Source organism: Stegostoma tigrinum, chromosome 3 (assembly GCF_030684315.1).
Source record: "Stegostoma tigrinum isolate sSteTig4 chromosome 3, sSteTig4.hap1, whole genome shotgun sequence".
Taxonomy (NCBI): Eukaryota; Metazoa; Chordata; class Chondrichthyes; order Orectolobiformes; family Stegostomatidae; genus Stegostoma; species Stegostoma tigrinum.
Window position 1 is genome coordinate 102,296,635 of NC_081356.1, and position 12,569 is coordinate 102,309,203.

The 12,569-nt window shown below is 46.2% G+C and overlaps 1 protein-coding gene across 3 annotated transcripts in view; it reads left to right on the forward strand.

Annotated features, from left to right (window-relative positions):
- The window catches only part of LOC125451244 (isocitrate dehydrogenase [NADP], mitochondrial-like), an 82,310-nt gene that overhangs the window by 26,441 nt on the left and 43,300 nt on the right, over positions 1 to 12,569 (forward strand). For all 3 annotated transcript variants that reach the window (XM_048528161.2, XM_048528162.2, XM_059644792.1), the window contains 2 exons: positions 4,107 to 4,198; positions 8,683 to 8,848. In XM_048528161.2, coding sequence (XP_048384118.1) covers positions 4,107 to 4,198; positions 8,683 to 8,848 — 258 coding nt within the window. The remainder of the gene's footprint in view (positions 1 to 4,106; positions 4,199 to 8,682; positions 8,849 to 12,569) is intronic.

Sequence of the window (12,569 nt, forward strand, 5' to 3'; positions counted from 1 at the left end):
GGCGGAGATTTCAACTGCATCATCAATGCAGATGGAAGATCCGGCGTGGGGACAGCGGGTGGGGGGAGTCAACTGGACGTCACGTCCAGATTCCTGATGGGCACAGTGAAGGACGCCAAGCTGCTCGACGTCTTCAGCACCCCTGCAGACGGAGCGCAGCGGAGGTCCACCTGGTCGCGGCCAGACGGGTCTATTCGCTCAAGGATAGACTTCCTGTTTGTGTCACGGGCGTTCTCGGTCAGGTCCACCGGCGTTGAGCCGGTGTTCTTCTCTGACCACTGCCTCCTGCTGGCCGACTGTCACTTACAGGACGACCAGCCGGCCGGCAAGGGGACGTGGAAGCTCAACACGACTATTGACCCCAGAGAACGTCGAGGAGCTTAAGACGGAGTAAGCCGGTTGGAGAACCGTGAAACCCCTCTTTGAGTCTCCGAACAACTAGTGGGAGACGGTGACGGAGAACATCAAGAGGTTCTTTGTCCTCGAGGGTGTTCGGAAGGCGAGAGAGAGGCGGGGAAAGCTGTCGCGACTCCAGAAAAGGGTGCAGAACCTGCTCCTTCTGCAGTTGATGGGGGTCGATGTCACGGAGGACCTCCGCGAGGTGAGGGGCCAGCAAGCCTCGCTGTTCGCCGCGGAGGCCTCCAGGATAATCTTCCGGTCCAGGGTCCGTTCTGTGGAGCAGGACGAGACGTGCTCGCGTTTCTTCTTTCAGAAGGTGCACAAAGAGAGCTCTGTGCTTCGCTGGCTGAAGGAGGACGACGGCTCGGTGACGGTGTCTTCGCCCGACATTTTGAGGATCAGCAGATCCTTCTATGCCGGACTGTACGACGCGAAGCCCACGGACAGCACGGCCTCCGAGTTGTTCCTGTCGTCTATCACGAAGGTCTAGGACGACAGCACAAGGGAGTGGCTGGACTGGCCGATATCCCTGGATGAGCTGACCAGAGCCCTCAAGTCCTTGGAGAGGAATAAGACTCCCAGGAACGACGGCTTACCGGTCGAGCTGTATTCCGCTCTGTAGGACCTGGTTGGCCAGGACCTGCTGGAGGTGTACGATAGTGCGCTTCGGGCAGGGGAAATGTGCAAGTCCATGAGGAAGGGCATCATCACCCTCATTTACAAGAGGAAGGGGGAGAGGGAAGAAATTAATAATTGGCGTCCCATTTCACTATTGAACGTGGACTACAAAATCCTGGCCAAGGTCATAGCCAACCGGGTCATGTCTGTCCTAGAGTCGGTGATTCACCCTGACCAAACCTGTGCTGTGCCGGGCAGGAAGATCGCTGAGAGCCTCGCGCTCATCAGGGATACGATCGACTACGTGCAGGACAGGCGGGTGGACACCTGCCTCGTCAGCCTGGACCAGGAGAAGGCCTTTGACAGGGTCGCTCATACTTACATGAGGGACGTCCTCTCCAAATTGGGGTTCGGGGAGGGCATCCGCAATTGGATCCGGTTGCTCTACACCAACATCGCTAGCGCAGTCTCGATCAACGGGTGGAAATCGGACAGTTTTCCCGTCAGATCTGGAGTCAGGCAGGGCTGCCCGCTCTCTCCTGCCTTATTTGTGTGCTGTGTGGAGCCCTTCGCCGCATCCATCAGGAATGACGTGAGTCTGAAGGGCATGACTATCCCAGGCAGCGGAGGCCTTCAGGTCAAGACCTCCCTATACATGGACGATGTCGCCGTCTTCTACACTGATCATTGGTCGGTGAGTAGGCTGTTGGACATCTGCGGCTAGTTTGAACTGGCCTCGGGTGCCAAAGTCAATAGGGGTAAAAGCAAGGTCATGTTCTTCGGGAACTGGGACGAACGCTCCTTCGTCCCCTTCACTGTCAGGACAGACTACCTGAAGGTGCTGGGTGTTTGGTTCGGTGGAGCTGGGGTGTGCACTAAGACTTGGGAAGAGCGTATCACCAAACTGAAGCAGAAGCTGGGCAGGTGGACGCTCCGGTCCCCCTCCATCGCGGGTAAGAACCTGGTTGTCAGGTGTGAGGGGCTTTTGGTACTGTTGTGTGTGGCGCAGGCCTGGCCTATTCCCTGGACCTGCGCCGCTGCGGTCATTCGGGCCATCTTCCACTTCATTTGGGGGTCGAGGATGGACCAGATCCGCAGGGACACCATGTACAAAGGCCTGGAAAATGGGGGAAAGGGCGTACCGAATGCCACCCTCACCCTGACAGCTACCTTTGTGTGCGGCTGCATCAAGCTGTGCGTAGATCCTCAGTATGCAAACACCAAGTGTCACTACTTACTGAGGTTCTACCTGTCCCCGGTGTTGCGAAGGATGGGCCTGGCTCGTTGCCGCGGAATGCTCCGAGTAGTTGGACTGTCCCGTACCACCTGTCCTTTGTGGAGAAATTTTTGAAAGGAAACACCTTTGACCACAAGGCCGTCAGGCAGTGGTCAGCACGTAGTATCCTCGAGACCCTTCGGGAAAAGGAGAGGGTGGATCCCGTCATGTGGTTCCCCACGCACACTGCCAAAGTCGTTTGGCAGAATGCCTCATCGCCAGAACTTTCAAACAAGCACAAGGTCATTGCTTGACTGGCAGTGAGAGGGGCTCTGCCAGTGAGATCCTTTATGCATGCCCGGAATCTCTGCGCCACCGCACGCTGCTCTCGAGGTGACTGCGGGGGGGACGAAACTGTCTATCACCTCCTTCTGGAGTGTGCCTATGCGCAGGAGGTCTGGAGGGGGATGCAGTGGTATTTGTCGAGGTTCGTCCTGAGCAGCTCCCTGACGCGGGCCTCCATGCTCTATGGGCTGTTTCCCGGGCCGCACACCGAGACCAACAACAACTGTGCCTGGAGGACCATCAGTGCTGTGAAAGATGCTCTTTGGTCTGCCCGCAACTTGCTGGTCTGCCAGCTGAAAGTACTGACCCCGACCGAGTGTTGCAGACTGGCGCACTCCAAGGTCCAGGACTACGTGCTGAGGGACGCACTAAAGCTTGGGGCAGCCACCGCCAAGGCGCGGTGGGGAAAGACCACCGTATGAAACCCCTCGTCCAGAATGGATAAAAGGGCCCTATCTGGTAACTGGGCCCAGCCGGCGCCTTCCCCAACTGGTCAGGGGGCCAACAGGGACTGTGCAGGGTGACGACTGCCGGGGTATTTTCTTTGCTTTGTTTTTTTCTTCTTTAGTTGGTGTACGTACCCCCTGGGTAACCCGGAGCGGCTTGCATGACTGGGTAGGTGTATAAATATGTTTTATTTTTTGTACATCTTATGAATAAAGTATATTTTTTCAAATAAAAAAAAGGTGACAAAACGTCTGAATACTAACCTTCTGGATGTGAGCAAACTCACATCCAGCCAGAACCTCAACCTGAGCTACAAATCTTCTCAAAACTCGTTAAGGGATGATTGTTTTATTGGAGGCAGATCAGTGAATGTTCACGAGGATGTTCATTGTTATGGAAGGAATGCCTTATGAGCAAAGGCGAAACAGGTTTCGACTCTACTCACTGGAGTTTAAAAGAATGAGAAGCAATCTTATTGAAACAGAGGATTCTTAAGGGACTTGACAGGGTAAATGCTGAGAGGATGTTTCCCCTTATTGGAGAGTCTAGGATCAGAGGGCATAGTCTCAGAATAAACGGGCACTAATTTGATACTGAGATGAAGAGGAATTGTTTCTGAGCGTTGAGATTCCGAGGAACCCTTTGCCACAGGGAGGTATGGGGATAGAGCCCTTGCTTATATTTAAGACTGAGGTAGGTAGATTCTTAATCAATCGGGAAATGAAGGGTTACAGGAAAAGTGGATATGAGAAATGTTGGATCAGACATGAGCCTGTTGAACAGTACAGCAGGCTGGAGGAGCTGAACAGTCATCTCCTGTTCCAGTTTCTTATGGCCTTATGGAAACCTGGCTCATGATCAAGCTAATTTTAAAATTTTGAATGACCAAAACCAAATTAGTCAAACTGTGAAATAAAACAGTGAGCCATTTACTCACATGCTGTTCTGTTCGCCTTGCTTCACCAATATCTCTAAACACACATACAAGCCCCTTCGGACTGCAGTTGTAGATGCACCCAGGTTTGCCTTCCTTCAATCTTGAAAATTTCTGTAATTGATAGAAATTTATGTTTTTTTGTAGATGCCAAAAAACGAATCAAAGCAGAGAACCCAGTTGTAGAAATGGATGGAGATGAAATGACCAGAGTAATATGGAGCTTCATTAAAGAAAAGGTAGTTGTTGTGATAGATTGAATTCAAATGAACAAAGATCTTTTATGTTTTGTTGCATGCTTACACAAATAGATAATTTGTTTTAATTTCAATAATGGTTTAATAAGATGTCTGATTATTTCTGGAAGTTTAAAAATCACTAAGATGTAGGGATTAATCAGCAGTAAAACCCATCACTGATTAGAGCCACACCTGATATAAAAGAAGATGGTTGTGATTGTTGGAGATCAGTCATTACAGCTCCATGGCATCTTTGCAGGAGTTCCCCAGGGTAAAGATTTCCTAATCAACCTGTTCAGAGATGTTATCACTCACCTCTGGAATAGGTGGGATTTGAACGTGGGCCTCCTGGCTCAGAGGTAGGGACACTATCACTGCGCCACAAGAACCCCAGACAGTTCCTCGGTGTTGTGTCCTAGACCTAGTCATCTTTACCAGCTTCATCAATTACTTTATCTCCATCATAAAGTCAGAAATGGGGATATTTGCTGATGATTATACAAAGTACAGCGCAATTTGAGAATTCTCAAATATTAAAGCTCTCCAATGCACCAATATCTGACAATATCCTGGTTTGGATTGACAGTGGCAAGCAGTACTAACAAGGGGTGATTTATCCATTCATCTAACTGGTCATGTGTTCTCTTGTGCTATCAGTTCTTGAACTGAATGGATCCATTAGAATTTAGTTAGTGCAAAGCACATGAACATAACATGACAATGAGTATACCAAATGGCTTCTGTAGACAAGAGACTAGTTAAACTTGCAAGCAGCACATTCTTCACCAAGCTGGACCCAACCAGCAGCAAAATCCATTGGATCAAGGATTCCAAACTTCTTCCCACTTTCATAACAGTTTTTGGACATGATTACTTAAACCATCTACATTTTGCCCTTGCTCTTCTGGATGATAGACATCACAGGTTTAGAAAGTGTTGTCGAAGTAGTCTTTTAGTAAGTTTCTGCAGTGCACCTTGTAGATGGTACACACTGTTCCCATTGTGCATCGTTGGTGGAGGGAGTGACTTACAAGGTAATGATTGGGGTATCAATCAAGTGGGCTGCTTTGCCCTGTGTGGTACTGAGCTTCTTGTTTGTGCTGCATCCATTTAAGGAAGTGGAGAGTATTCCTCACCCTCCCAACTTGTGCCTTGTAAATGGCGAACAGGCTTTGGGACCACAGGAGATAAGTTACTTGCTGCAGAATTCCTAGCCTCTGACCTGCTGTTTTGGCCACAGTTTTTAATATGGGAATTTTAATATGGGAAGTCAGTTGTAATCTTAGGGATGTTGGGCATTATCGAGCAAAGGGGATCATTGAACACAAAAGCCATTATGAAATTCCCAGCAACAGGAATATTATAGAACTCCAATAGTTCAAGTAAGTGGTGAACCAGGTTTAAAAAATTCCTTTGCCCTTAGTCCAAGCAAACCAGCCCCTCAGCTAACATTTGAAGCTTGATGAGGTGTGGTGCTGGACTAATGCAGTAAGGCAATTGAATCAAAAAGTTGCTGAAAACTTTGGAGGTTCGAATACACTATGATTCCAAACATCCAACTATTGTAGCAGGCTTCCATAGGTCAATGAGCAGTCTTCTTCCAAATACAGTGTGATGAGAGCAGAAAACCTGTCTGCAGTCTTCAAGACTTCTCACTCAAATGGACCTGTCAGATGTAGTGATCGAGACAGAAACACTCCTGGCAACGTGGGCTTGTGAGAAATTGTCCAATTAGGTCTGATGCTTACCTTTTAAGACTGAAACTGACCATATACTGCTGGTAACTTTACTGAACATGAAGAGTTTGCAAAGATATTATACTAATCCCAGAGAATTTAAATATAGCTGATGCTACAGAGTATGTCTGATGAAAATACCAGACTACAGCTGAAGCTTTATGAGGAATATCCATCAACTGCCCAAAGCAAAAAGATGAAATTTTTACTCTCAATATTTGCCAACATCAGGAAAAAAATTACATGAATTTTGAGCGGATCAAGAATGTGCGGAGATTCACATATGCTGTTTTGGCTGGCCAGAGTTTTATTCCCAGTAACCCTGTCCTATAATCATACTTTGAACTCTTAGTCTGTGATGAACAGTTCGTTGACCCTCATGTTTTCCAGCTGGACATCCTTCAGAAGATTATTAAGTGATATTAAGTGATACCTTAGTATGTTCAAGTGTCAGGCTGGACCACAGCAATCACGCCGATGGTCCCATATCCAGATTTCTAACGGACGTATCTTCAACTACACCCCCTGTACCATTCACACACAGAGCAGCTTCTGCCATCCACTTTTATAACCAGCCTGTGGAAATTCTGTGGAATTGCCCTACTCAGATTCTACAGGACAGACTTTCTCATCCTTGTGAATTATTATTCTGATTGGGTTAGGGTGCGAAGCTACATTCACTCATCTCTGAAGGTATTTTAACCTTTCTAAAGAGAATTTCTTTTCCACACATAATCCTGGACAATGGCTCACAAATTGCTAATGTGTATTTCCAACCCTCTGCAGCCCTGTGTGGATTTGTCCACATCACGAGTTCCTCCAGGTAACTTTAAATCAATGGCAAAGCTGAGGGAGAGGAGGAGATACCATTTTCAAAAAATAAGTCCTGAGAAGAATGACAACTCTCATTTTCTCCTGCGTATAATGTAGAATAGCTTCAACTCATAACAGCTTTTGAAGGGCTACAGGTTGCAAACCTAATTTCCCTCCCTTTCCCATTATAAACAGGAGTGCCCTGATTTTAACTAAAAGTAAGCTGTTAGCTCGATAAACTGCACACCCCAATCCTCAGGTAGAAGCTACGACTCCACAACTAATAACAATAGTCAAAAACAATGCAGACCTTCGGAGAATGTGTTTGGAATAAACACACCATCAATTTCTTCTTGAATAATTCAATAATATGATCAGGGAGATTGGTTACATTTTTAAAAACTCAAGCTTTTTTGGGGAGTTATAGGGTGTGTAATAGATAGGAATCAAGACTTGGGTAGATTGGGGTAATAGCAGGGAAAGAGATGGATTTGGAATAGAGGATTAACTATACCAGTTGTCTAACAAGAGCCACTGAGGATACAGTAAGGATTTATCTTGATGATGATGTCAGTTAAAGTGGATAGAGACCTGATGAAAGAACACACTAATGAAACAATTCTGTGCTCTTGTATTTAAAATAACTAATAAATGCTAATAGCTTGCACTTGCCCTAAGTTCAGTCTTTGTGTCTACTAGGCTTCTAAAAGCTACTAATGTTATTCCAACAAATGATCATGGAGATAACAAGGTGTAGAGCTGGATGAACAGAAGCAGCATCAGAGGAGCAGGCCCAAAACATCAGCTTTCCTGCTCCTCTGGTGATGCTTGGCCTGCTGTGTTCATCCAGCTCTACACCTTGCTATCTCAGATTCTCCAGCATCTGCAGTTCCTACTATCTCTGAAATGATCATAAGACTTGTGAGGTACTGATAAGACTGAGCTCCTCTTGAGATGTTGCCTCCCTAAGGGGAGAGATTGAAATGTTCTTGCCCAACTCTTCCAGCTTGGGGCCTGAGGAAAATTTGAATGGAACATGTTCAGTTAAACCTCCTTCCAAAATTTTGTCCTGTGTACATGTCAACAAAAAATGTTTGCTCATGTAGACATCATTTTCTGATTGGAAATCTATCCTTGTGTAGAATTGTAAGTTAATGGTTTACTGGAGACGTCATTGAATGCCCATCAAATTTGTCTTTCCCTGTGAAATGGGTAATGCCTACAGGCTAAACCTGAGGATTATTTCCAGGTTGAGGAATACTTTGAGGCAGTAAATGAACATCTATTACAATATCAGTTTAGACAGGGTTTAAAGTGTTTAGAATGGATCTCTTGCACAATTCAATAGCAGTGGGATTTTCATTGAAGCAGTCATCTATGGGACTTTGATGTATGTTTTATGTTGATTGTACAACAGTAGGAAATCTAATCAGAAATAAAGATGTTAGAACATTCTCTGTTTTTAAGTACCAGTCCCTGAAGTCTTATGTTTGATTATCATTAATTAAACGTACAATGGTACAGTCTAATGTGTATGATGTACAGCTGTTTCCATGTTATTCCAATCTTTTGTGCTAATGTTTTGCCCATTTATAATCTAATTAATATTCACAGCTGTACTATCATGACTAACCTCTCGGTCAATGAATCTATTTCTATACACAGCATGGTCAGATCTAACTGGTTACACAAATCAAGCTCCATTGCCACATAAATAAAGCAATTCTCTCAGAGATGGAGCTGAAAGATGCCATTTTAAATGAGGCCTATCATAATCATGGTATTCGCATAAATATAAATTCTTTTGTGCCAGACCATTGACACATGTATTTTCCTTGAAAATATGTTCAATGCACGAAGTTGCACATCACAGTGTGGGTTCTCAATATTTCTCTCACAGAGTGCACTGATGTTTATCTTTTTTTTATTTTGCAGCTTATTCTACCTAATGTTAGTGTGGAGTTGAAATACTTTGATCTCGGTCTCCCAAATCGAGATAAAACAGCTGACCGGGTGACCGTTGAGTCTGCATTGGCAACACAAAAATATGGAGTCGCAGTGAAATGTGCCACCATTACACCAGATGAAGCTCGAGTGGAAGGTACATGATTGACATCTATTCATTTGAAGACTAATCTGTAGAGATTACACAATCAGAATTAATAGCTCACCAAAGTTTTACTGTCAAAATTCAAACAAGAACAGTTTGTGTGCATTTTTGTACTTAATTTTGATTTATTTGATTAAAAATTACTTTTATGAAAATGGATAGTTATTTAGTTTGTCATTATGTGGGAAGACAAACAAATATTGATTTTTGATCCATGTTAAAAGCAGAATCTAAAATTGATGTGATTGGGGCGGTAATGTCAATGGACACCATGTTCTTGACATCGTCTATTCTTATGTCTTTGAGGGATTTGAGGAGCTCCTGGGCTGAGTGGATGAAGTTGGGTGACTTGCTGACGAGATGCTTTAGTTTTCATTGTGACTCCTTGGCTAACCTATGTGTCAGTGTGCCTGGAAGGGAGACTATGGGTCTGAGGGGTACTTCTGGTTTGCACACCTTTGGAGACTGTAGAATCGGGGGAGTGTTTGTCCCTTCAGGTTTCATTTTTCACATTATCCTACGTCAAGAACATGTCCAAACTAACCACAAGACTCCTACGATCATTGGGCATCAGAGTGGTACACAAACTTACATCAGCCCTATGCAAACTGCTAAAGCGAACCAAAGATCCCTTACGTACTATGGACAGAACCAACGTGATAGACAAGATTCCAAGCAAAGACTGCAACAAACACTACATTGGATAGACAGGTAGGAAACTGACCACAAGAATACATGAACACCAACTAGCAACAAAAAGACACGACCAATACTTACTCATCTCCATTCATACGCACAATTAAGGAGAATCACCAGTTCGATCGGGATACCACCAGGCTCCTAGGACAGGCCACATAGAGACAAGCACTGGAATTCCTAGAGGCCTGGTTCTTCACCAAGAAGGCCATCAGTGAACATGTAGATTTGGACCCTATATATACATACCACTGCGAAGAGAAACCAGAAATGAGGTAACCAATTCCAACAGACCCCAGAGTTTAAATACCAGGCGGGAAAACACAACATTGCTTCATTGGAGGCTGCACTGATGACGTTACCCAGCAGGGTAATGAAATGTCTGCAAACTAACGCACCAGCTCAGCGAGCCAACTGACCACAGCATCCTCAACCCGAACTGCAAATCGACTTAAGAACCTTAGACTATCCTATTAACCCTGCATTTCCCATGGCTAACCCACCTAATCTGCACATCCCTGGACACTATAGGTAATTTAACGTGGCCAATCCATCTAACCTGCACATCTTTGGACTGTGGGAGGAATCCAGAGCCCCGAGAGGAAACCCATGCAGCTACAGACAGTTGCCTTAGAGTGGAGTCAAACTTGGTTCCCGAGCGCTGTGAGGCAGCAGAGCTAACCAATGATCCACCATGCCACCCTTTTAATTTAACTGGAATGAAGGCAGAACTACACATTTAAATTACATTACTTTAAAGACATTGTGATTTGTTTTGTGTGCGAGGTCTCTCTTCAAGAGAAATTTAAACGGATGGCAAGATGGCAACTGATAAAAAGGTCTAGTCAGTGGGTCAAAACTAGGGGGAGATGAGCAATGAGAGAACGAAAAGTCAGATGTTGGAAGAATGTAAAAATAACAATTGTAGACAAAAATAATTAGGAGCAGCTGATATGTGAAGAAAGATTTAAAAATAATTTGGTTAAGCTGTGTGTAATGGGGCTCATCTGTGCGGATGGGGTACCATTTGAATTTAATATTCTGTCTGGTTTCTCTGTTTAAACTGTCAGTCTAAAATAGAACATATGCCATACATTTCCCACAACACTTGATGTAATTAACACTAGTACAAGAGAATTTTTAAAATATTAATTAGTTTGTAAGTGGTGTTATGTGATCAGTTTTACTTCAGAACGAAATCACTTCAAACTAATGACTGTGTTTAATTCAATGATGCTCTGAAGACATTGAATAATGTGACCCAATTTAGTCACGTCTCTTGCTGTCACCATTCAGTCTATAAAGGGATTAACCTAGGTACATACAAGGAGAAATAGGCAGTTGGTCTCAAATTGGTAGAAAGAGCAGGAAATCATTGAAAAAATAATGATAACAAATTTACTGCTTAAAAGCAGTTTAAAATATGTTCAGAGATAATGGGAACTGCAGATGCTGGAGATTCCAAGATAATAAAATGTGAGGCTGGATGAACACAGCAGGCCAAGCAGCATCTTAGGAGCACAAAAGCTGACGTTTCGGGCCTAGACCCTTCATCAGAGAGGGGGATGGGGGGAGGGAACTGGAATAAATAGGGAGAGAGGGGGAGGCGGACCGAAGATGGAGAGTAAAGAAGATAGGTGGAGAGGGTGTAGGTGGGGAGGTAGGGAGGGGATAGGTCAGCCCAGGGAAGATGGACAGGTCAAGGAGGTGGGATGAGGTTAGTAGGTAGCTGGGGGTGCGGCTTGGGGTGGGAGGAAGGGATGGGTGAGAGGAAGAACCGGTTAGGGAGGCAGAGACAGGTTGGACTGGTTTTGGGATGCAGTGGGTGGGGGGGAAGAGCTGGGCTGGTTGTGTGGTGCAGTGGGGGGAGGGGATGAACTGGGCTGGTTTAGGGATGCAGTAGGGGAAGGGAAGATTTTGAAACTGGTGAAGTCCACATTGATACCATATGGCTGCAGGGTTCCCAGGCGGAATATGAGTTGCTGCTCCTGCAACCTTCGGGTGGCATCATTGTGGCAGTGCAGGAGGCCCATGATGGACATGTCATCAAGAGAATGGGAGGGGGAGTGGAAATGGTTTGCGACTGGGAGGTGCAGTTGTTTGTTGCGAACTGAGCGGAGGTGTTCTGCAAAGCGGTCCCCAAGCCTCCGCTTGGTTTCCCCAATGTAGAGGAAGCCGCACCGGGTACAGTGGATGCAGTATACAACATTGGCAGATGTGCAGGTGAACCTCTGCTTAATGTGGAATGTCATCTTGGGGCCTGGGATGGGGGTGAGGGAGGAGGTGTGGGGACAAGTGTAGCATTTCCTGCGGTTGCAGGGGAAGGTGCCGGGTGTGGTGGGGTTGGAGGGCAGTGTGGAGCGAACAAGGGAGTCACGGAGAGAGTGGTCTCTCCGGAAAGCAGACAGGGGTGGGGATGGAAAAATGTCTTGGGTGGTGGGGTCGGATTGTAAATGGCGGAAGTGTCGGAGGATAATGCGTTGTATCCGGAGGTTGGTAGGGTGGTGTGTAAGAACGAGGGGGATCCTCTTGGGGCGGTTGTGGCGGGGGCGGGGTGTGAGGGATGTGTCGCGGGAAATGCGGGAGACGCGGTCAAGGGCGTTCTCGATCACCGTGGGGGGAAAGTTGCGGTCCTTAAAGAACTTGGACATCTGGGATGTGCGGGAGTGGAATGTCTTATCGTGGGAGCAGATGCGGCGGAGGCAGAGGAATTGGGAATAGGGGATGGAATTTTTGCAGGAGGGTGGGTGGGAGGAGGTGTATTCTAGGTAGCTGTGGGAGTCGGTGGGCTTGAAATGGACATCAGTTACAAGCTGGTTGCCTGAGATGGAGACTGAGAGGTCCAGGAAGGTGAGGGATGTGCTGGAGATGGCCCAGGTGAACTGAAGGTTGGGGTGGAAGGTGTTGGTGAAGTGGATGAACTGTTCGAGCTCCTCTGGGGAGCAAGAGGCGGCGCCGATACAGTCATCAATGTACCGGAGGAAGAGGTGGGGTTTGGGGCCTGTGTAGGTGCGGA